A 26,538-nucleotide genomic window follows, 5' to 3' on the forward strand; every position below is an offset into this window, starting at 1 on the left:
CTATCATCCATAGAGCATATACATATGAGAAGACTGAGTATATTTTTGTGTGGATTTCAGTGTTTCCCAGCCTCTTCTGTGTGCATGCGTGTGTGTTTTCCCCTGCAGCCACAGCTCTTCATCCTGACAGACAAAACACCGAGAGTCTCGTGATCAAAGAGCAGAGGAATGCTGCTGGAGGATCACGAGACTCTCGGTGTATCACATAATCACTGACACACAGCGAGAGGAGGGATGCAGGCTTAAACTGAAACACAGCAGCTGTGTAGATTACACTGCAGCTGGATGATCCGAACCACACAGCAAGGTTAACGCAGGTCAGGCTGGGAAGGGACATGAAGGGAAGACACTAAAAACGGAGACACTTTTGCTTATTTGCTTCAAGTTCAGGCTATGCTAGTTGTAGCTAAACAGTGTTCTATGGTACTCTACGTGGTATTGAGTACCATGGTATTCAAATACACATCTCATTGTACTGACTCCAGCAAATATGACATGTATTTTTCAAGGAAATCTCCTCAGAGCTGTCAAGTAGTGCCATCTTTCATCCAGTTAATTACTCAGTTTTCATCAAATATCTGCAAAAATGACATTCCCATCAGCTTCAGGCACCTTCAGTAAAATCACAAGCTTAGTCTAACTTTTCAGTTCAATTAAAGACCAATAGTTGTTGCCACCTTCATTACAGCTGGATGGTGGGTGACTGGACCTGTTGACTATTTTTGCATTTTCTGGAGGTATTATTAATTGAATTATCTGAGAAAGAACATGGACTGCGCGTAACAACATCCATCTTTTTATACAGTCTGTGCATGTGAACTGTGCAATAGCTTAAAAACCACACAGCTGCTCTCTGACGATATGAACTCTTCCTTACACGTAAGCACTAAGTGAGCATTAATACAGCACAAATCACAACATTTTCATGCTGCTGGCAGCTGTAATAGCATTGGTTCAATCACAGGAAACAGAGCTTTCATAAAAAATAATATTTTTGAGCTGGATATTAAATTAAATTACTTCACATCTAACACGATAAGGAAAAACAGAAGGTCTAAAAGCCAGACTTCGGAAAGAAGCCGCTTTTCAGCAGCAGCAGCAGCATAATAAGAGATCTGTGAGAGTCACAAGTCCAACACGCACACACACACAGTTTAATTCAATAGGAGGAGATTCATCGGTACGATAAGAAGTTCTGACTTTGCCAACACAATCTTTCTCCTGCTTTTTCACCATCCCTCCTTCCCACAGACGTCAGCAGGCACTCAGATTAAAATAATAACCTCCACTCAGACTTTTCATATAAATAAATGAACGAATATAATCTTGCATTCATTGTTTAGTTTTAGAATTTGTCTATATTCAGGGTTTTTTTTTTAAATGATCACACTAACAACGACGCTTCTGTTTACTTTAAATGCCTTTTTCTCTTTTTCTCTGTCTGTTGTTTTAATCTGAGTTTGGTCGATTAACAGCATATCTTCCTTTTTGCTGGCAGGAGGGTCACCGTGCCGCTGCTCTGTGTGGCCTCTATGAATGCTGAATGTGGGTCATTTACAGTGCACTCTCCTCTCGGCCCGTTGGTATCTTGGTTTGAGATCGTCCGCCTGGATAAGGACAGATAAGCGCAAACAAACACACACCAACACACTCAGGAGTCTGACGTTGAGTTCCACCCTGATGCAGATCTGTGTTTTCCTTTGAAACGCCCACAAACTGAGCAGAAAAATTACTTCCAATGGGCTTCGGTTTACCCCTTGATGCTCTGCCACTGACTTCTGCGCACACGCACAAGATAAAACTGGGGTTTATTTTGTGATAAAATAGCTGCAGGCCTCTCTTAATAGAGTGTTGGGCTTGGGTTGGGTTCATTCTAGGCTGACACTATCAAACGTTGGTAATTCTGTAGTTTTTTTGTACCTCTCCACTGGATGAACATTAAAACATCAGCTTCATCTTCAAGAGAAGATAAAGAAATCTGCTGGGAAGCCGACTTTTTGGACACTTCCAATTCTAACAACCTTGTTCCCGAGTTAAAACATCCTGGCACCGTATTAAAAGCTGCAGGCTCAAACTTATAAACCAGTGGGAACCACTTTAATGTAATTTCTAAATACACAGGTGAGTTAAAGAGAGTGCTGTAGAGAGAAGAGATGAGGATAAAAGGTCAAAGTCTACAGCCACGTAAAGTGGTCACAGAGTACAGTTGGTAATGCAGAGAGGACCCAATGGTTCGAAGTTTAGAGAAAAGAATAAGAAAAGTGAGACATTTAATGGCTGATTTAAAGACTGTGTTCAAAAGCATGAAACCCAAAACATGATGAGTATATTTATCATTAGATCTAAATTATTTGGTAAAACAGAAATCCAGACATAGAAAAAAGGCTGAGAATCACCCACAAAAACACAGGAGCAAAGGGAGGCTGTAAAGAGGGACACGAACATACACAAGAAGGAGTGATAAGGAAGAAGATGACCTATTTATACACTGCAGGCAGACTGAGGGACAAACAGAGGACTGAGACACTGAGACACACAGGAAGATGCAGCCAAACACTGAATGAAGCAATAATCACAACACCAGTGACACGTTAGCTCATCGGGCTCACTACAAGTCACGGTTCATAGGTTAACAAACGTGAGCAGAACTTAGGTTAAGATAGATTTTCGTGCATTTGTGTGCGTGTCTGTGTAGATGAATGTGTGTGTATGCTCGAGCATGTACACTTATTTTTAACCCATGACTTGTATTCAAACTGTGAAGCAGGTAACTGTGTGTTTTGAAAAGTGTCATACAAATAAAGTGATTCTTATTATTCTGGCAACAATCACCCATGATGCTCGTCTCCACCCTGCCTTCACTTTCTTCTTTACCCGTCTTGTGTACTTGTCTGCTTGGATGCCCGACAAAAGAAAGAATCCCAAAACTGACATTAAACACATAAGCAGAAGCAGCACATAGAGAGGCACGCTGAGCTCTTGCTTTGTATTCAAATAATAGCTTGAAAAGGGAAAAAAGGTCAGTGCTCTGTTAGTCGCAAACATAACACGGGGTAACAAGAGGATGGATTCACTGTCAAAACAAGTTTTACCTGCAGGATAAGAGAAAAAGCAAACCACAAGCAGCATCCTTTGGTGGCTGTGTCAATAACAGAGTTTGAATGGGTTGTGGTTAATGTCCCGTCACGTTTTCATTTTTATTTTCTCTTGCTGTGGGTTAGATTTTCATGACCTGGTTCGGTATAGAAACAGATAATGGTTTGGATCAGAACAGCACACACCCTGCACACTGAAAGATGAGCTTAGCCTGTGCATTTAAACTTGATGACACCAACGCCAAAGGACAGACTGTGATGCCTGCAGCTTGGATAAAACAGCAATATTTGACACCCTTGGAATTAGATCAGAGTGGCCAGGCAACAGTATAAATAAAAAAGCAGTTTATATGTTAGGGTTGGGCAGTTTGGGCTTTTTCATGGATGGAAATCACTTTGAAAAGATCACTTGCATAAGGGTTGAAACCACTAAAAGCAGAGATTTTTATTTATAAGAAAAGCATGCTATTTGTAATTTGCCACCTTTGCGCATCTTTTAAAAGCTCTCTGAGATGCATTACCAGAAACAGTCCCCACAGAGCAGCGCGGGGCTCAGCTGGTGTTCTCTTTAACTTGGTCTAAAATGCATGAGCTGCACAGTTGGCCATGTCAGGACACGCTGGGAGGCAAATATGAATGAAATCTCTGGGACTCGTCTGTTGTTGGGTCTCTAAGCTGTCGACTGGTGTCCTGTTTCTGCAACAGGCAGCTGATGATGGGGGAGCTTTGTCTGTCAGACCAGTATCCGACTGTGGAGTTAATCCTGCACAATCCACAAAGATTACAGAGCGACGTTGGCTGCTACAGTTCACCCCCCACTGCCTCCATACTGTCCCTGAGTTTCTTTGTCTCTGTGTTTATTGATCTAAAACCCTCATCATCGTTTTTAGACTGATTTTCTTTGCATCACCTTTGGCTGAAAAAAAAAAAAAAGGTAAAATAAAATATTAGTAGCAACCATTAAAAATAAACCCCTTATCCTTAAATGTAAAACAATTAGAGCAATTCTTACAAAAAATAAGTGAGAGATGGTTTTCTGTAAACTTGTTAGTTAAGAATTGTGAATTTAAAAAAAATAATCAACAGTCTACACGTGTTATCATGTTATCACTGACTTCCAAGAAAAATGAGCTATTAGCTTTATTTCATCCACAGGCCTCAGTAACAGAGGCCTAGAGACCGGTTAGTGAATATTCCCCAACTGGTTGGTGGTGCTTGCTGGAGGTTGCTGCCTGTCTCTAAGTGATTTCTTTCTAAATACTACACAAAACCTCCTTTCAATCACTTTGATCGCTAACAGATTTGCACCCTACACTTAACTGACACCTTCCCTTACAGCTAAACCAGACCAATCACAGCGCAGTTGTTACTGATATTTAATATGAGCAGCAATACCGCTGTTATGGATGACCTGTCCACAGTTTACCTCGCCTATGATAGTTGGAATAACGCCCAGTCTGCTCCAAGCTCCCCAATCGGATAAGTGGAAAAGCAACAACTTGATTCATGCCACCACAGACTCCTCCAGCCTCCCGATGTCTTTGTCACGCGTTAAAGGTTCACTTGGACAGAAATCAGTACTGATGAAAATTTGTGCTCAGAAAAATTAAAAAAAATGTAAAATATGTGTATAGAAATATTAAATGTCCTGAGTATTTCACAAACCACCATTATAATTTGTTTTGTGTTTGTAGGATAATGAAAATGGTATCCAGAGCTCAGCGATTCAGGACCTGTGTGACCCCAATAGAAGACAGAAACTGAAGGAAGCTGCCATTTTGCTGTGTACGCACTTCCATTACAAATTAAGGGACAATTGTCCCTGCAGGATTAGCATCATTAAAATGTTTATATTGTTTGAATCTGAAGGGTTTGTGCTTCCAAACAATGTATAATTTGTCAAATGTGATTCAGAATGAGATGATGTGATTCAAAGGATTGGTTTGTCGAATCTTTGGATTCTTCACCCGACACAGGTTTGCAGTATCTGTCATTTTATTTTTAAGTCCTACAGTTGTTCAAATGTATGATTCTTTGAAGTTTTTCGACTTTGATTAACGTCTTCACGCTTGCCTGCATCTCCCTGCCTGCCTCATTCTTCCAGCTGAAATGGCAGTTGCTTATTATGCAAACATATTTTATCTCAACAGGTTTGACCTTTTCTCAGGCTCTGCCTCCATCTCCTTGTCTCAATCTGTTTCCAGGTAAGCCTTCAGATCCGTCTGTGTTTTCTTTAACACAATAGTTGTCTGATTAGAGGAGAGGAGCCGAGAAAAGGGAAGATTAGGAAAGATACACGAAGAGGAAGAGTGGGATGATAAGACGGATTGTGATGATGTTTGTTTACAGGGACAACTGCATGAATCCAGATGTGAGATAAGGACGGGGTGGCTGAGGGATATCCTGAAATTCAAGTCTTTCATTGGCCTGGAGAATAAACACTGAAGCAGCTATGTTTTTAACTGATTGAACAACTGCTTACAAGAAAAAAAAAAGGAGGAAATTTTCAGCTTTGCAAGATGAAAATACTTTTTTGACGTTTTGTTTCAATGCTGCACTTAAATGATTTGGCTTCATCTGGACTACCACGATACCCCAACAAGGTTTAAAATACCGTTTCAGAGGTTTAATGTAACAGTAAACAAGTTTTGGATGTTTATTCCTCCTTTTTCAGTGATTTAGAAGACAGCTGTGATAGTTCCCTGGTATCCGTACGCTAACTGTGAATCTGCAGCCAGGGAGACAGTCGGCTTAGTCTAGTCTAAGACTACAAACAGGGTAAAGCAGCTTGCCTCCGTGCAACAATCCAACTCTTAATCCTGTCTGATTTACACAGTAAATCCCGATTCAAGCATGAAACAAAATGTCATTGGAGAAATGAGCTTCTTATATTCCTGATATCTGAGTGCAGATTTAGGGAGCGAGCATGCGAGTGAAGACCTCACACGTGTTTTATTTATATTATTCTTTATATTTTTGTGCCGGTTTATCGTTGTTTTTCTAGTTTCTCTTGCTTTGTGTCTCTGCCATCACGTTTAGCTTAGTGTTTGTCTTCGTCTCTCTGAGTTTACTTCCTGTTTTACTTTGAACATGAACGTGAACCGTAGTTCAGTGTGCTTCCTTCCCTGTTGTTTGTGTTGGCCGCATTAGATACAAAGGGGTGGCACTGGCAGAAAAGCCTGTGTATAGAGAATCTACACAAATGTCCAAAAGTGCTTAAACTTTTTGTAGACAAGTGCACATTTTATAGCGGTAACTGGGCTTTAGCCATTTCTAGCTTTCTGATTTTGAAACTGATTTTTCCACCACATAAAGACTCGTCTAAGTTTTGTTTTAACCTTCAGATGATTGAAAAAAAAAAAAAAATCTTAAACAGTTGCTAAAGTTATCATTTCTCCATTTTTAACACAGGGCATTAAATCCATTCTGTAAATTGAGGTATTCTAAGTGTCCGTAAAGACGATCATCATTTATGCTCGGCAGCTAACGTTTTTTGACTGGCAATTTGTTCCCAGTGATTGTCATGCCCAGTTCCAAAAGATGGCGATGATGAAAACTCTCATCTTGAGGCTTCACAACACGACTTTGCTCACCAGCGATTGACGTCATGGTTGCTACGTCCGTATTTACGCTGTCTGTGATTGTGTGAGGTGTCCAGACTGGGGGCCATGGGCACCACACACTAAAGCGTGCTCCGCCCATGTTTTGAACTCCTTGTTCAACAGTGAGTCAACAACATAAAATGAAGTAGCTATTAAAATGTAACAGTTTTAGTGGTATTTTATTTTCTTAAAAAAAAGAATGAAGTCTGCATACTCTGACCTTTATCTTAAGTGATGATACTGCAGTAAAAAAAGGTGTGTGTGTGCTGTTTTAGCTCTGCTGAAAGGTTGTGTGGAGGTGAAACATCTAGAATAACTCTGAATAACTTCTTTTTTTTCTGTCTCAGATGATTTAGTTGTTGTAGTTATGAGCTTTATCCACATGTGTTTGTGTGTGTCCCACCCCAGCAGCTTCTGCTGAGTTTCCACATTTTGGTGCCACAGTGAATATGTCAGTTTAACATTTTCCATACCAAGAAACATCAAAACTGTTGAGCAACTGTTTATTTATGTCCAGAAACACACAAACACACACTTCAAATGAAAAATGGTTACAATTTCTCAGTCGTCTGCTGTCTACATAAAATTGTTTGGCACTGTCTGTTAATGAAAACGTCTCCACAGTCGACATACTCAGCTTTTTATGACAAAAGTCATAAAACAGTTTGGAAATGCTGCAAGTTTAAATCCTCTGCTCATACTACAAATGTTGAATTGAATTGCATATTAGGATTTTTGAAGATCGTGTCACATATACTCTTCCATATCTGCAAAACAGTACCAACATTTGTCTATTGGTTTGGACTAAAATATAACAAAGTGTCTTTAGTACGATAGCCAGAAAAAGTTCACTTGCATCACAGAATCCTTCAATCAGCAGATACGTGAATACTTACACTTCTGTCAAATTATATTTCATATAGTTTTATCTCATTTACTTCGCTCTACAAGTTGAAGACAAACACTTTTGCAATTTAGATTAATGCAGAGAGTGTTTTATAATTCAAGTATCCAAAATATGTTACCTGAAATTTGTTTTTGTTTTTGTTTACAGCTGTTTGTGGAAGTCTTTCTTCTAAATGATTATGGTAACCACTGGTTACTGGGGAAAATGTGTATCACCAAGTGGCTGACAGGTGGTCGCTGGAGGCTGTCACTAGAATAAGTCACAGAAAGGAGGCTGCATCAATAACCTCCCTGAAATTGCTTTTGTTTGTTAGCACTGCTAGACTTGCCTGTAGTCTACATGACATTTGGAGTGCAGAAACAGAAAATTCTTGTGTAAAAGTTTTGCATTAGCGCACAACCAAACAATGACTGTTTGTAGTTTTTACAGTTTCACTACTGATCAGCTACTTTTTGCAGAAAAGCCAGTGTTTTTCACAAAACTACGGGTAACTAGGGCAATCAAAGTTTTTTAGGGCAGTACCATATACCTCTTTTGAACCAATTTCTCCTAGCGAATGACAGCAACCTCAAGCAACTGCGCACCAACAGGTTTGGGACTCATCAACCAGTCAGGAAGGCTGTGTTACTGAAAAGAGAACTGCTCATTTCCAGATCTATATATTTATATTTTATTTTTGGACTCTGCTAGAGGAGCTTTACATCTGCAGATCTGCAGGATCCTTAATTATCCCTGACACAGACACAGGAATGGTCAGGATCTACAGGTCTCACCTGCTACACATTTCATCCTTTAAAAGTATTAAGCTGTTAACCAATTTCTGTGAATCTCGCTCCAACTAGTATCTGAAGTCGGCAACAGTGAACTATAGTTTAGTTTTGTCCTGACTACAGGCAGGATAATGTTCACAAAATGTGCCAATACACCAAGACAGTAGTAAAGTAAGGTCAAAGCATAAAATAGGATTTCAAACACTGCTGTGTTTCAGGTTAAATCTCAACTGACAAAAGACAGACAGAGAAACAGAATAAAGCCCCAAATTAAGCAGCAGAATAAACTCTGGGAGGAACAATGTAGAAAAAAAGAGCAGAAACCTTTTCCCATGCTGATTTTACAGCTGCTCTCCACTGGTTTGGCTTGTGTGTGTGTGTGTTTGTGTGTATTTACTTTAATGTGACCTCACCCCGGCTCTAGCATATAGCTGTTAATGAGCAACAATAAAACTCAGAGGGAAAACCCATTAAAATTCCTTCTTTTCTTTTTTAAAGTTGCCTTCCTAACTTTAAAACCATTACCTTGAGTTTTGTTCCCGCTCTCCTTCCTACTGAGTTACAATATAAAACCCTTTCAAATAAATATTTGCACACTGAGATTCATGCTGTTTCTCACTGTTAACTCTGACTTTGTGACGTTGTGGCGAGGACTACAGTGCTGTGAAAGTGTTTGCCCCTTCCTGTTTTCTTTGTTTTTGCATATTTGTCACACTTGTTTCAGATCATCAAACTAATTTTAATATTAGGCAAAGACAGGCCGAGTAAATACAAACTACACTGTTGAATCCAAAAATCACTTAAATAGAACCCGTGTGACAAAGTGAAGCAGACCAACACATGAAGCCATGATCTAAAGAAACAGCTGAAAAAGCTGAAAGTCACTGACATCCATGAGTCTGGGAAGGGTTGCAAATACTCCAGTGAACCATGGTGGTGGTAGTGTGATGGTCATGAAACCATGAATTCTGCTCTCTAACAGAAAATCCTGGAGGAAAATCTCTCACCATCAGTTCATGCCCTGAAGCTCAAGCACCCTCAGCTAGTCCAGCAGGACAAGGATCCAAAACACACCAGCAAGTCCACTTCGGAGTGGTTCAAAAACAGCAAAATTAAGGATTTAGAATGGACTAAAATCCTACTGAGATGTGCTGGCGTGACCTTAAAGAGATTGTTCATGCTGGAAAACTTTTCTGTGTGGATGAAATAAAACAATTTTGTAAATTGGGCAAGAAGTCATCTGCAGCAATGCTAATCGCCTCATACTATTTCACACCCCTAGAGACCAGACATGGTGTCTAACATGCAGCCTGCTAAATGATCTTTGCAGTGTTTTGGGAGGTTCTCTTGTTACCTTATAATATGAAGCACCTTGAGGATTTAGGCTTTTTATACAATTAATTAAGCAAAACAAAAAAAAAATACCTTCTTTTGCTGAGAGTTTTCGGTAGACTTGGGTAGGTGGTTCTACTTTTCTGGCACACTTGAGATTGAATTGAGCTTCATGTGGCTCAGACACTAAAAGGAGTTTGACACCCCTGGCCCTGACGCAACTTTCACTTAACTCTGGAAGTCCTCCTGTGTGCAGAAATATTTCCCACGGTTTCCAGCTCCTCTAAATGTCGGCTTCATGATCTGTAAACAGCTGTTAACTGCTGGGACTCACTTCAGGGCCAGAAAATCTGTTTTTCCATACAGTGCCATATTGTGTCTGAGCCACTACGCATCTGCTAATTGTACAGTATACTATGAAATTTAGCAATCATTTTTCTTTCTGCTTTGTTTGTGGTTATTTTATTAAGTCAGTGGGAGTCACCAGTAATGATCAGGGACAGCAGCACTGGAGGAAAAGCTGAAGGTAATGATAAGAAATTAGTGTTCCCTATCATTAATGGTCTTTACAGTAACTCCGGCTATTTTCCTGAAAACCCAACGCGGCAGTTAATGTGACATCAGGCCCCAATAAATCATCCTCCACTGACTGGGTGGTGTTAAAGAGGCTCCATTAGAGCCAAAGATCAGTCGCCTTCCCTGTGCCGTCTTGGTTTCCTCTCGTCTGCCCATGTTTGTCTTTCCCAGCACAGAGGAAATAGACCTGATTCCCTCTTTCTCCCCATCACTCATTAACTGTCTCCCCCTTCAGCTAAACCTATCACATGGCAGGACTATAACTGGTACACATATTGTACGGCCTCTCCAGAGGAGGTTGTGTAAATGTTATCTCCGGTTACTAAAGTTCAAAGCAATAACAGGCTTATATCTTTTGTCAGTTTCAAAAATAACTAAAGTTTTGACGCCCCTGCAGTTGACTGGAACGCAAACCCGCAGATGTTTCTGCAAAAGTTTTACTGAATACAAATCAAATGCAGGAGAATATAAGTAATAATTTTCAAAAAAATGACATTTGTATTGGAAAGTGTGATAAAGGAAAGAGGTCCAAGAATAACTAAAGATACATAAAAAAAGAAAGAAGAACCATTTTTAGGCCTCAAGGGGGAAAAAATAACTTGTTGTGGTTGGTCAATATTTATTGTCTGTTAAGAGTTCTGTTAGGACTAGAGGTAATTTAGGACATACGTTAATCTACTGTACAGAAAAAAAAAAGCACATAGTAACAGTTTTTACTTCTATCGTTTATAGATATTAGCTTTATTAATCCTATACTTAGGAGATTTCCTTGTTACAGCAGTACAAGGATTATAAAGTGAATCAGTAAAACTAAATTAGAGATATTATCAAAAACAATAAAAATAGAAAATAAAAAGACATAAAAATAAGATACAACAAAAAGAAATTGATAAGAAAACTCAATAAGAAAAGAAATCAATGAGTAAAGAGTAAATTGTACTATGTACAAAGTATACTACAAAGAGTAAAACACACTAGAAGAATTAGCTTATTGAATTGACCGTTTACCTAATTAAACACTCAGTAGTTTAACATTAAAATTTCGAGTGTTTCCTCTCAAGCTGTTTGAGTTTCGCGTGCGGTGTTTGCACTGTTTTTGATGCCTGCTGACCTACTTCTTGATACGCTGTTCTCACGGGACGCTAGTATTACACTCTTGAGTAAATGCCTCCAAACACTGGCTGGCTGCTGTGTGAGATCACTGTCACTGTGATAACTAACACAGGTGTGTGTATGTGGGTTTGTGTGTGTAGCTCAGCTATTGCTGACAGGCATCCACATCTACACTTCCAACTCCAATAAACATTACAAGAGCGAGAACCCGGAATAGAAATCTAATATGGGAGGGCTGTTTTATTCCTGCCCCCAAAGAGCCAATCAGCAGCTCTAACAGACATGATTCACGACAACTGCAGCTGTGTGGTAGTACAACGCAAAAGGTATAGCATACGTACATACAGGTAGGTGGCTGTTTTTCTGTACCTGTAACTATGTTTGCATTCAGCTGTCCAGGATGTTACAAACCAGCTCTAAATGATGGATAACAAGTGACAGTGAGATAAGATAAAGATTTTCACTGCTATGCAGATGATACCCAGCGTTATCTATCCATGAAGCCAGATGACACACACCAATTAGTTAAACTGCAGGCATTTCTTAAAGGCATAAATACTTGAATGGCCTCTAATTTCCTGCTTTTACATTTAGATAAAACGGAGGTTATTGTAGTCAGCCCTAAAATCTTAGAAACATGGAGTCTAACCGGATGCTTACGCCTTGCGGCTTTACCTTGTCCTTCAGTAAGACTGTGAGAAATCTTGGAATTCTTTCTGACCCGGATGTGTCCTTCAACGTGCATATTAAACAAATATGAAGGTCTGCTTTCTGTCATTTGAGAAATATCTCAGAAATTAGATATATCCTGTCTCAGAATGATGCTGTAAAATTAGTTAATACATTTATTACTTCTAGGCTGGACTTCTATAATTCATTTTTGTCATTGTGTTCTAAAAGCTAACTGCCTCCAGTTCATCCATAATGCAGATTTCCTGGGAGTTTTTCCTTCCTACTGTCACCAAGTGCTTGCTTGTTGGGTTTTCTCTCTGTTATTGGATCGTGATTGGCACTATATAAAGAAAACTGCCTTGAAAGCCATTAGCCAATGAGTTTAACCTGGATAAGCTAATACTTCTTTCTGACACTTAAAAAGGCGAAAATTTAGAAAATAGGGCTTGAAATCAGACTTCTGTGTGTAGCTTGCAGTCTCTCAGTGTGTCTGTGTGAGTTCTCTGTGGCTTCCTCGTACAGTCTTTGGACTTTAGGAGGAATTGGTGAGTCTAAATTGGCTGTAGTGTGCCTGTGAATGGCTGTTTGTGGTTAGGAAAATGCATGGATGGACCTGAAACGATGGAGAAATGACTGCAGGTTCACAATCCACAACTGACTTGATCACATACACAAAGACACACTCAGACTTCACTACTTTCTCTAAAACACGAGCACTCACGACTGCCTTACGGCGGCATATCACGCCGTTATCTCAGGCATTCGGTTTGTAGCCGACGTCTCCGCCACAGACCTCAGACAGACAGTCGCTCTCTCACATGATTCAGCTGTCTTAAAAAACCTTACAGGCAACATTGCATTTTTGACACGTTTTCAAAAACAACAAAAAAAGGGGGATTTTAAATGTATTATTAAAAGAAAAGTACATGCTCATTATCAATCAGTGACTCAGCACACATACAACCCGTTTAACTGAAAACACATGCATGTCTGCTACACATCTGTGGCCACACACACCACAACCACACCAGAAATGTATTTTTAATAACTGACACCTAAAAGCCCACAAAAGCTCTTTACTCAGCATTACTCAGCACTATTAGAAAGCAAATGTGCTCAGCATTGGTTTGAAATTATGCTGAGCTAATCCTCCTCCTCCTCGAAGAATAAACCCACACCAGTGTTGATGAACACGAGAGCCAAAACCACTCTTTGAAACTCAGTGGCGTTTACAACAATGTCACTGCCAGATGGGATGTAAGCAGTGAGGTGTGACGTTGGTTTGATCAAGAACATGATGGGAATCTAAAGAGGATATAATGGAGTATATTATCTTATACTTTGTCTTATCTATCATCCCTGATGTCAGCAGCCTTGTGATGTGCTGGATTGACCGTGTAATCAGTGGGATCAGAAATAGGCCCTAGAGTGAGAGGGCGGAGTCTGAGGTATCTTTGCAGTGTCCGCTTTCCTGCTAAAAGGCCTAACAAAGGTCTGTGTGCTACTGTCAATAAGCAGCTCGAAACAATGTTGAGGTTCTGTCTCCGACATCAGCGCAACTTTTATTTTGAAACTAACACCAGCAGCAGATTGGTCATTCCACGTCTAAATGTTTGCTGGGATCGGTGGACGAGTTTAAGTATCTCACGCTCTTGTTCACCAGTGAAGGGAGACTGGAGCAGGTGAGTGATGGATCGATGGATCAGTGTGGCATCAGCAGTGATGTAGACACACCAATCCGTTGTGGTGAAGAGAGAGCCAAGTTTGACGGCGATGGTCACTTTACGGAAAGGTTCCCATTCCAAAAGAACTCAATCGTGGATACCAGTGAGCATTTCCTACTGGGAAGATGCCAGGAAAACAGCCATGACAAGATAGAGAGATTAAGCCTCTTGACTGGCTTGGGAATGGTTGTATGTATGGAGGGATAGACGGATCAAAAACTCAACAAGAGAAAAACTCAAAATCCAGAAGCATCACATTACTTCCATTTAATTCCCAGCCATCTTTTATCAGGGTGGGACTTAGAGACAGCCATACTTCTATTTTTGGACTATCCTAGAGCAGCTTTGCATGATTCACACAGTAGCCAAACATAGAGAAAAATATCTGAATCTGAACATTTAGAGCAATCTAAAGTCCGAGCTGTTTGTTCACAGGGATTACTTGTACATCTTCATTAGATATATTATATCACAAAAGAAGAAAAAGCCCAATAGGACCCCTTTTTATGGATTCAGGAAGAATATTTCATTGATTATTACACTTAAAACACATTTAAAAACTAACTTTTAGTGCTGTTATATCACAGCTCCTCTCTGTGTTCTGTTCATTTGCTGACTCATCATTAACTTATCTGTGCATATATAAATATTTATCCACTAAAATGTGGATTAGTGCATGAATACAATAATGGGAGGGTTTTAACTTGTATAAAATGGAATGTGACTGTTGACCGGAGAAAGACGAGTGGTTTATTTATTTTAATAGAAGTGTTGTGATTCGAACACGTGAGTGTTTGCACGCTGATCTCTCTCTTTTTGCCAGTGTCACACATCCTGTAACGGTTTCCTATGAAGGAAATAACTCTAGCTGGCTGTGCTAACACACACACACACACACACACACACACACACACACACACACACACACACACACACACACACACAGTTAAAGTTATTGAAAGCCTACAGAGATACAGTTGTATGGTGTTGCACTACAGCCTCATGTGGTCTGCAAAAACACTTTACATGAACCAGGCCTGCTGCACACCCAGCTGTCTTCTAGGAATTACACACAAGCACGCACGCACACGCACACACACACACACACACACAATTCTTGGTGAGTGATGCACGATGGGTGTGTGCGAGTGTCAAAAACAATCAAAAACAGACTCCAACATGTTTTCCAGCTCAGATAAATATCATTTTATACCACATCCATCACATTATCAGCTAATTAACTAATCACTTCATGAACTGGGTCTCTAAAATGCACTTTAGGAATAGACTAGACTAGACTAGACTAGAATAGAATAGAATAGACTAGACTAGACTAGAATAGAATAGAATAGAATAGACTAGACTAGACTAGACTAGACTAGACTAGACTAGAATAGAATAGAATAGCCCTTTATTGTTATTGTAGATGTACAACGAAATTGTGGGTGCTCCACACCAACTGTGCTGGAATAAAATATAAACAGACAGCAGACAGGAGAAACAGAAATAAAACCAAGAGAGCGATATACAAAAATAGGAGAACGGCACACATTAGAGAACAAGTAGCAAAGCACTTACAAAACAAAGTTTCTTAAAACCTATATTTATGTCAGAACGTTTGTTTTGTCTGATCAGTGACTGAAAAACTATAAAATAATTGATCTACTTTATTTTAGGGATTTATGAAGTCGTACAGTCAGTGTTTGTCTTTTTTTGTCATTTTAAGTTTATTTCTACTTTTAAGATAATTTGTTACAGGTTGTGCTTAAAGTTTTGGCTGCTGAAGCAATAATATCCTAACTTTGGTAACTACGGTGACATTTTGAAAATATATATTTGTGCCCATTTTAGTTTTAAATAAATGTTTTTCAAACTAATATTTGGTTGTTATCCTTCGGTAGAGGGTATCTCTACCAAAGGATGAAAGAGTAAATACTTTCCCGTCATGCCTGTAATCTGCGTGTCTTACTCTGCCTGTACTGCCAGGTAACGAGGCACAGCACTGCATTAACACCATTCGACAAAAGATAATGAAATAAACTGTTAGCTTCCTCTTTTCTCTTGTACTGTGTGTGTGTGTGGATAGCTCAAAAGTGGGAAACGGCAAACTGCACCAGCTAAAAAATGAGCCTACAGCACAATCCAGAGGTGATCAACAGCATTACAGTGACAAATAAACCGAAATTTAAAATAACCTGGGTTTTACAACGCAGGAGACTTTTTAGACTCCTCTAGTATAACAAATAAATGTATGTAGTTTTTGTTTCCACAGACAAAGAAGATTTCGGAGAGAATAACAGTTTACATAATAATAATAAAACTAACTGCTGTTACTGGCTAACAATAAAACACTAATCTCTAATCATCAGACAGCACAGAGGGGAGGTCACTGAAGTGTGTGGTTCCCCTTAAACACTATTTCACCATCACATAACACTAAATAATCTTTTTTTTTTTTTTTTAAACCACACTGTAGTACATATTTGTGGATAATTGGACCACAGTTACACACAAAGAGATTCTCGTGAGTTGGATTAGACTGAGCTGACTGGAAAACAAAAGCGAGAAATCCCAGTCAGAGTGTTTTGTGTACTCACATGGAGCGGCGTGTTGTTGTTGTTGAGCTGGTCCTGGCTGACGGGCAACACTGGAGGATGGCAGTCCAGTGCCACTTTGTCCCGACATGCAGTGTGGCACGCGTACTTGCAACCTGCAGAGAAATGACCTGATTATAGATTCATTCACTGGTAATAAAAGTATAAATGATAGGGTTAGCAGTAAGGAGCAGATATGCATACGGAAAAAAGTTTCTGTAACGTATATGCAAATGCTCTTTTGATAAGGGCAGCGTGTCGGTTAAGGTTCTTCTTCTGCAAATGGAAAACAACAACATGCAAATGATGACATGGAGGAGGGAGAGGTTTCAGAATAAAATCCGGTGAGATTAAACTATGTTTTAACATTGAAATGCAAATAAAGAGGAATTAAATATGACAATTTCTTTTCCAAATTACCATTAAATAAAAACAAAAAGTCAGTGAGCAAGATTCGGGCTCCACATTCAAGGATACTTCAGATGAGCAAAGCCTGTAGGAAAATTTTAAAATGACATTTTCTGGATGATACTGATTGAGTCAAATTCATCTTCTTTGCAAACTAGTGGTGGCTCACAAATACAGCATCATTTCTTTGATTATAGAAGTGCTTTTTCTTAATTAGAGAAATAAGTTTGGCTTAAAATCAAACAGCCATCCACTTATCCATGTTCTTCCACTCATCACATTCAGCGTGGCAGGCTGGAGCCTATCCTACAGGATGGTCCTATCGCCACAACGTGAGAAGCTTTAGAAACAAAAATGTTTCCATGAACTGAAAAAGTTTGAGAATCATGGGACAAAAACACTGAGCAGCAGCTTTGAAGCTTCAGCTTGGCTGAATGAGCTCATCTGATCCTCCAGTGTTCATGTACCATTCTTATATTTTAAGGAATAAACATGATCTCATTAATGCAGTTATCTAATTGTAGACAGCTTACAGATTCTAACACATCAATCACCAAAGCAACTAAAAACATATTTAATTCAGACAAACTGTTTGCTACAGCTTTAAAACTCCAGTCATTTGATAGAAATTAAGCAATTAGTAAGAATCATCTTTTTATCCATTTATCAAAGAAAACATGAAAATTTTGTTCCAACAACGAAAATATAGATTTCCTCATCTTTTTGATCACTAAGTCAATCATTTTAGGGATTTCAACTTTTGTGATTGGACATAAAAACCCATTTTAAAAACAGTCTTAGCCTCACAACAGAGCTTATTAAGCAATGTTTACAGCTTTGTTCTCATGACACAGGAATATATAAAAAATATTTAAGGCTAAATCAACATGAAAACAAGTTAGCTGCAGACTAAATGTAGCCACTGAAGTCATATCTTCTTCCCTGTGGTGCCCAACTTTTGTTATAACTTTAAATTAAGTGGCACACACACACACACACACACACACACACACACACACACACACACACACACACACCGAGCTAGCTACAACTGGCTACAACCCAAATGCACCATTAAAACAAATAGAACCGAGGAGGAGGGTTGTTCATAGTCACTTCTTGTAATCAAACAAACATTATTCACCCCAACACAACCCTACACGAGCCTCCTACCTGTCGACTTCTTTCTCACGTGCTGTCCAACTTTATCCGACAGTTTGCACATGGCTGCTCCCATCTCCCATCTTCAACTCATACACTCACTGAAATCCTGTCTACGAGCCTCAACATGACATCCTCCTGCACACACACACTCGCGCTGAATGGAACCACACATGCCAACACTCTCTCCTCTTTCCCTTTGCGGTGTTTCTCGGCCGTGCTTCAGATGCTGATGTGCCATTCTCCCCCGTTTCCCCGTCTGCCTCTCTCTCTCTGTTGTTGTGCTGAGTGGGTGATTTAACAGTCAAATGGAGGCCACAGTGAGATGGGCACACAGACAGGAGAGGTGGAGGAGGAGGGGTGGCAGTGGTGGATGGATGGATGGACGTAGGACTGCTGACTCAGCCATCTGCAGTCACTCTCTCCTCCCCTCTCTCCTTTGCTCTCTTTCGTAGCTTGTTATGACTACAGTTGGGTCGGCCTATCCAGTTTCCTGCCCATCCAGTCATCCGCCTGTCCAATCATCCACCTCAATCCCTTCTGACAATGAACCTGATCCACAGAGGAAGTCATAAAGAGCCTTGTACATCCATCCATCAATACCATTATGCAGCATGCAGGGTTATTTTTGGACATGAAGAAGATATCAACACATAGCAGGTGCTGCGTCAAACCAAACCACAAAAAAGTCAGTGTAGCACTTTAAACCATGATAAAGATTTTGGTTCCGCCATAAAGTTGCATTTTCTACTTTTAATTGAAACGAAAACCCCCCAAAAAAGATGGATCTAGCTTCAAAGTCCTAATTGCCCCTTGGGGATAAATAGTCTTTCTGATTCTAAAATTAAACGTTACAGTGTGTGACATTTTTCACCACTAAATGTTAGTAGATTGCAGTCAACTGGGTTCTGTTGTCTTACCCCTTCCAGTTCAGGTGCATCACCCTAGCTACGGTGTCTGCTATAGGACAAACATGTTTTAGTCAGGCATGAGAGATCAAAAAAATAAAATTTAGATTGTCCACGAGGCCGCGGCCATCTGGCGTGTTCACATTTGTCCAGGACTCAGCTGTTAATGCTGGGTGAGAAGTGTTGCATCTTTTTTTAGTCTGGAAGATGCTGTGAAACAGAAACAGCTCACTTCTGTTACAATTAATTTAGTAAATTATGGCAAAATAATTAGTGTCAGAAAGGAGGATTATCAAGGGTATTTTGTTTGCTATACGCAACTCATAGATCATTAGCCAATGATGCCATCATCCGCTCGTCGTCATCGTCTTAACTAACCAATGGGTGAAGGCTACATTCATATTTTATTCTGAAATAATTAATGGCATGTTCACACTGTCTAATAGCAGCCTGTAGTCTAATAGTGAAAAGCACCTATTAGTTTGTGTTCATGACTTTTAAACCACTTCAACAAAGTGAAATGTTCTCAGGAGTCTTCAGTTGTTATGTATCACTCGATACTGATACTGGCTTTGGAAAATGGAACAGATGGATGAATGGAAATTTGTGTACAGGAATACCAAAAAATGTCCTTGCATTTGCAATATAACTGACAAAAAAGGTAAACATTCATCTTCAGTAAGGAATTGTTAGGGCTGTTCCAGTGATCTCCATCATATCTCAGTTTTTTGCGTTTTTTTTTCTTCCTCCTTTTTCATCATCTTCCTCTCCATTTGCCTCATCTGCTGTCTCAGGGATAAAAGCATTTCCCAGACTCCACAAATCGATCAGACTCAATCAGCCCGCTGGAGGAACGTCTCAAACACACACACATAAACTCTGTAACCTTTTCTTTTTTTCAGTGCAGATGCAGCGTGAATGGTAAAGTTTTTACACCTAACTTTAAGCCTATAAACATGTGAAAACACATTTTGAGAAAGGGCTCATTTACAGTGAGTTGTCACTGTATTAATATATAATAAGTGACTGAATTAAAGATACATAGAAACTACTTTAAAAAGATAAACACGACACAATTTTTTAATAGAGCGAAAAATGTACAACTTTTGTTGAGATTTTTAATAAGTGAGCTGTATATTAAAAGTATTTGTCTCGTTGTATTCTTCTGAATTTAGTTCTGATTCAGTTGGTTAACACAGCAAATGCAAAACATAATAGAAAAAATTCTCTCAAATATGAAAATCTTGATTTAGGAAGGTCAGATTGAGGAACGTTTTATCAAAAATTAGAATTACATTTGTTGTATTTAACGCTACTTTTCTCTTTATTTTGTCCAAAATATAATAAAATGCTTTGATGAGTCTGGACAATCTGAAACTTGACTGACTGCAGCCAAAACTACCATTTCAGTTTGGCTTTTAGCATCTTACATTAAAACTCAGCAGGGTCTCACATCAGAGGTCAAAGGTCAGAAATCCAAAACTGGCTAGACACTATGGATTTTTCACCCGTGTGTGAAAAGTGAAATGTTTTTTTAGCACGAGTTCTATAATTTGTTCTGTGTGTGCAGCGAGAGGGACCATGAGGCTCCGGCTCCTTTAGCACTCATGTGCTGAAACAAACACACACACACACACACACACACACACACACACACACACACACACACACACACACATGTCAATCATAAAGTTGGGCTAGCTTAAAACATCCCATATGGAAAAGAAATAGTAAAGAATTTTATGATTTACTCATGAAAGTGGCCACTTTCTCATTACTTTCATATATTGTTAAGTATCCAAAACATACAAGTTTCATTATATAATTTTTCAAGGGATCTTATATGTGTTTTCACTCTTGTATGCTTTTCATACAAGTTTCACACAAGACAGATACAAACTTTATAAGATTTATATATATCTTTTCCATATGGGATGCCTTACTTTGTCTTCCTTTGTGATTCTAACAGGGTCATTATTTATAAAATAATCTTCAATTTTTATTAAGACTTAAATCAAGTCTGGGACTATAAACTAATGAGAAAAATGTTTACTTATGCCATAAGTAAACATTTTTCTCAAGTAAACGTGGGCATAAAGGGCATCTGGTCAGTTGCTACAAGCCATTCGGTCCCTTACAAATGCAGTGAGAGCTTGGCCTGCATTAGCAGCAGTAGGTCAGATTGTTCCCAGTGAGTGTTGGACTTTACCTGGGTAAAGTGTTTACCACAGATTGTGTTCATAATTTTTATGGACAGAATTTCCACTTCATCCAACTGCTGAAAGGCTTCCACTTTGGTGGCCTCAGGATGGGAGTGATGGGAATGCAGCCTGACTGCTCATCGCTTCTTTTTTTACCTGTTGAAGTTCAGAGTCTAGCTGCTGGGATGGGGTTGGCATTCACTCAGCTTTGTCATGACTCTGTGCTCCTGGCTAGCTTAGCATTAGGATGCTGTCTGTGCAGGTGCTTAAAGGACCTGAAAAATGCAGTAAAATGCGGCTGTTTCTGTCCCGGATGCAGCTTCCCCTTTACCATCGTGCTCCTTTGTGTAATAAAAATAAAAGCAATGTCCTTGTGTATCTCCACTTCTCAAAACCGAAAAAAACAGAACCTTTTTAACACAACTGGGGACTAGTAGACTGGGAGGTAGTTGCTACTGCTCCACATCCATGGATAAATGGATGGATAATAGAAGTGACTTTGGTGCATTAGGAGTTAAAGAGAAAGCATTAACAAGGAATGTAAAATCAGACAATGCAGTTCCTGCAGAAAGGGTTAAGTATCCGGCGTGAAATATGTAGGTAGGACTACATATTGTGTCCACTAACTGCAAATACTTGTACACAAGTTAGAAGACAAAGACAGGTGCGTGAATGAGGACAGGTGTGGGCTGAATACAGCAGCCATCTGCTATCCCCTCATTATCTTTCTAGTCTTGTCTCTTTTGTTCCTGTCAACATGTCTGGACACGCGCTTGGGCGTATGTAATCAAACCTTGAGCCAGTCAGCGTATAAAAAGGATAAAAGTATAAGAGAAAAATAAAGACTGAAGAGGTTTGACATTACCTCAGCACATTCACACACACACTAATAGCAGCAGAAATGAAGCAGGGCACTGACATTTGAGGTGTGTTTGTTTAACAAGTTAACAGGTTAACAAGTTATTTTAATTTTTGTTTCCACAGCATGATATTTTAGGTTTCTTCTTACCAGAGAACAGTTCAGTTTGCTGTAAACTATAGGATACGTTTCCACTAACAGACGAGGAGAATGGAAAGAAACTGCATAAGAGAAGTTGACCGTGGTGAATACTGGCCACCTAAATGGTCTGTCCTGTTCATCGCTCATAACTCACCAGAGCTTCTCCACAGCAGACTGACTTCCAGGCGTCCAGAACGTCGCATCACTTTTGGAAAGCGATAGAAAAATCTGGACATTCTCCTCAGAGGTTTCCCAAAGTTTTTGGTAAACCCCATTGCACACACACACTCTGTCTCCCCCCCACACACACAAACACTGTTTTGAGGTTTTCTGGGTTCCTGCAGGCTTCAGGTGGTGATTCATATCCAAACATAACTTGATATAATTCCACAAAATAGTCATCCTTCACTCCCATCCATGATGCGTCTCTGTCTGCAGTAACTGCTCTACTCTGGTCCCTCCTCCCAGAGACACCGTCACCCATTTGTGTTTGTAGTGTGTGTGTGTGTGTGTGTGTGTGTGTGTGTGTGTGTGTGTGTGTGTGTGTGTGTGTGTGTGTCTCATTAGCCACAGGCTAAAAGTGTCTTGTGGAGCCAAACTGTCACAGTGACTGAACAAACAACAGGACAGCAGCTGACTCTCTCTCACACACACACACACACACACACACACACACACACACACACACACGGTGAAGGCAGACTACACTGAAGAGGTTTGAACAATGAGCTTTGGTATTTCTCACAGTGCTTCTAAATGACTCTCTGAACTATGAAACCTCTCCACTGTCTCCGGCTCAGACGCCGATCTGTTGATTTTTATCCTCGCCTCTTTAACAAACCTCCATCTAGGTATTAATGACTAAATGTCAACTTTTTTGCTACTTTTTAAATCATTTTGATCATACTTGCATGTTGTTATTCTTATGGCACAGCCCAGTAGTAACATGAGGAAATGATGTGGAAATAAAAAGGAAGTAGCTGCTAGATATCAAATTATAAGTAAGTAATAGCTTAGTATCAACTGTAGTTTTTAGCTGAGTAATATTGGACTGAAACTTACATAATGTGATAATAACTAGGAGTGATAATGTGAAAAAATGTAGCAATACCATCAGGCAGAAACAGTGTGAGCAATAAAAATCATCATTTCTGTGTAGTATTTGGAAATAAACATTCTTAATATAGCAACAATGTGATTGTATTATTACCTTATAATAAAACACTAATATAGATTAATGTTTTCACTAGTTATAACACTATACTACAATGAAGAAATTAATCCTACCCCATTTCCTAAAATCTCTCCTTTGTTTAAAGGTAATGTCATTATCATTTGCTGCTACTGCTTATTAACTGGAAACATTGTTTTTTTTTTTATGTAATAACCATAAATAAGAGCTACAAAGTACAAATATATATCTGTTTCTAATATATTATGTATGTATACACAATAAGGTGGCACTATTGTGTGACATATGTTGAAAGTTTCCATTAACAAAGTCATCACTTTGTTAAATGAGTCTTTTATCTTCTTGATTAGTCATGAAATAAAAAACCTGCACTCGGCTAAGAAACTTGTGTGTTTCCTTTTGAGCTTGTGAAAATGGGACCGTGTAAACAACAATAAACAATTAATGGGATATTTTAATTTGTTGGTATTCTGACAGCTCTTGTGGCTTCATATGGAGTACGGATGTCAGCAGCCGTTAGCCTGAGTGCTTCATCTATTGGCTAATGCTAAGTAAGCTATAGAAGCACTTGGCTTCTTTAAAAGGAGCTCTAGATCTGAACAAGTAGACAAAAATAGGAAGAACGGTGGGTTAAGCCATATTTAAATGTAGAGGACAAGCTTGAACTGAAGGATGCAGAAGCTTAACAATAAAGAGCCATTTAAAGAAGAAGAAGAATCACACTGAGGGAGGACAAAGTGCTGCTATTTCTATTCTGTCACATCAAAAATAGAGAGCAAACTGACTGGAAACAAGCTGCAGCTGCCTACAGAAATCCCTTCTACAGAGCCGACTGAATACACACACTAATGCAACATTAAACCCAATCAGACAAAGATCCCCGGCTCTCTTCGGTGGTTCCTGTTACTTCGGAGAAAGAGCCATAGGATGACAGACCCACAGGAAGAGAGAGAGAGCGTGAGCTAAACCGCTTTCATACAGAAGTTGAACCAAGGACAACACGTTACCTTTCTGTAGCTCATTTCACTTTTCCCAACTGAACCAGTTATTGTTTAAAAAGCATAAAATATTAGAGTACACTGGAAACTCAAACATTTTAACAGACACAGAACAACTATGGACAAAACTTTGAGTGCTGTATGATGTCAAGCATTTTAGCTAACTTTTAAGCTAATATTGACTCTTTTCCATGAATCCTCACCCAACAACAGAAACAGAGAAACAATAGAAATCAGTACAGTGAAGTTTATTTTTAAATACTGGTTTCTTAATCTGCAAAACTGGTCAAGTTAATCAAAGATAACCAGTTTACTTTTAACTTAAACAGGTAAAAAAATGTCAGAGAAACTCTAAATATTTAAATTTAGATTAGGTAAAAATATTGAGCTATTTAAACTCTTTTTATATTAAAAAAAACTTTGTTTTTTATTATATTACAGTTTCACATTTCTAAATCTTGTTCTTTTTACTTACTTTATTATTTAGATTAGTTTTTATAGCAATAACAAATGGACCCATAACATTGCAATCAGGAAGCTACAGCTTAAAGGTGACATGAAGTCTATAAATACTCTTTAAAATACCAACCTCTTCCTCAGCAAAGAAAAACCCCCAGCAAGGACTTGGCATTGTTTCATTTACAGGCTTGTCATGGTTTAATAATTTTCTTGGAAGTTTCCTGGAAATTACTCTATTGTAGGGTTGCCAACCGTCCCTTAAAAAACGGAATCGTCCCGTATTTCGAAACAAAAGTACACGTCCCGTATTGAGCTAATAAGGGACGCACTTTGTCCCGTAATACAGTGAGAATCAAAAGTAGTCTATAAATGTTAATGGAATTAACGCTTTGTTTGAAAACATAATTCCCAGCCCCTCTCCTGCTTTGTGACCAATGAGCTGACAGCACACTTATGACAATTCGAGTATGACAATTCAGATTACCGCTCATCTCATTGGTCGAGGAAAGGTCGCTTACGGAGAAAATACCGGAAGACAACAGATGACCACAACAAGAAGCATGGCCAACAGGGAAACAAACGCCGTCACTGCGGTGCAAGTCTCGGACGACAGTACACCTAAAGCTGGGCAGACACTGTGCGATTTTTTCAGTCGCGTTATTCAGCTCCTGCTCAAACTGCACAATTGACTCGCAGGGGTTAAAAGTTGGTAGGTCACGATGCAGGTCTCACACTATACGGCCCGATGCTCTGATGCGACCTGAGTACTCACACTGTGCCTCCATAAAATGAAGGTTATAACAGAAAATCTGTCGCTCGCTCTCTCTGTCTCTCACTCACACAGACACACCACCACCACCATCAACTTTGCTAAATTGCTAATGAAAAACATTGATCAGGCAGCTGTGATTGAGCAGCAATGTAAATCCAACTATTTTCATGGTTGTTGTGGTCGTGATAATTTTGTGAGGCCACATCGAAATGGCTCGGATGAGCTTTCCAAAGTTCTACAAGTTGTGCCTCCATCGCTTGTGTCCAGATCACACGCTGCACAGCCGTGCTGCTCCGTCTTTTTCGCTGACATTTGTGTTTGCGCGTGCGCAGTGTGACAAACTGCGGTGACACCCTCACGACCAAGCGATTGATGATCGGGAGCTGGTCGTGAGGTGTTAATCGCGTCTCGTTACCCCACGTATACTACACGACGCACGATGAAGGCCAAAATCGGGCCGATCGCCAAATCGGTCGCACGACTCAAAAATCGGTTCAAAATGGGCCAAAAATCGCACAGTGTAAGCCCAGCATTACACTCACACAGACACACCACCACCACCATCAACTTTGCTAAATTGCTAATGAAAAACATTGATCAGGCAGCTGTGATTGAGCAGCAGTGTAAATCCCACTATTTTCACGGTTGTTGTGGTCGTGATAATTTTGTGATGCCACATCGAAAAGGCTCGGATGAGCTTTGAAAAGTTCTACAAGTTGTGCCTCCATCGCTTGTGTCCAGATCACATGCTGCACAGCCGTGCTGCTCCATCTTTTACACCAACGTTTACGTGTTTGCGCGCGAGCAGTGTGAGCGGCTGTGATGAGACCCTCACGAGCGATTGATGATCGGGAGCTGGTCGTGAGGTGTTAATCGCTTCTCGTTACCCCACGTATACTACACGACGCACGATGAAGATCACTCAAAAATCGGCTCAAAATGGGCCTAAAATCGCACAGTGTGAGCCCAGCATTAGAGCAGCAATGTTTGTTCCCCTCAGAGAAAGGGAAGAATGGGAAAAGGAAAACACCTGGCTGGAAAAAGTTAATATGGG

At 39.6% G+C, this 26,538-nt stretch overlaps 1 protein-coding gene across 1 annotated transcript in view; it reads right to left on the minus strand.

Annotated features, from left to right (window-relative positions):
* Positions 1–26,538, minus strand: part of rassf3 (Ras association domain family member 3) — a 72,881-nt gene that overhangs the window by 41,923 nt on the left and 4,420 nt on the right. The window contains exon 2 of the mRNA XM_085251314.1: positions 16,389–16,501. Coding sequence (XP_085107440.1) covers positions 16,389–16,501 — 113 coding nt within the window. The remainder of the gene's footprint in view (positions 1–16,388; positions 16,502–26,538) is intronic.

The sequence above is a fragment of the Mchenga conophoros genome, linkage group LG17, assembly GCF_057382185.1.
Source record: "Mchenga conophoros isolate Kocher_MC1m ecotype Shallow Benthic linkage group LG17, M_conophoros_male_GT1.1, whole genome shotgun sequence".
NCBI classification, from domain to species: domain Eukaryota; kingdom Metazoa; phylum Chordata; class Actinopteri; order Cichliformes; family Cichlidae; genus Mchenga; species Mchenga conophoros.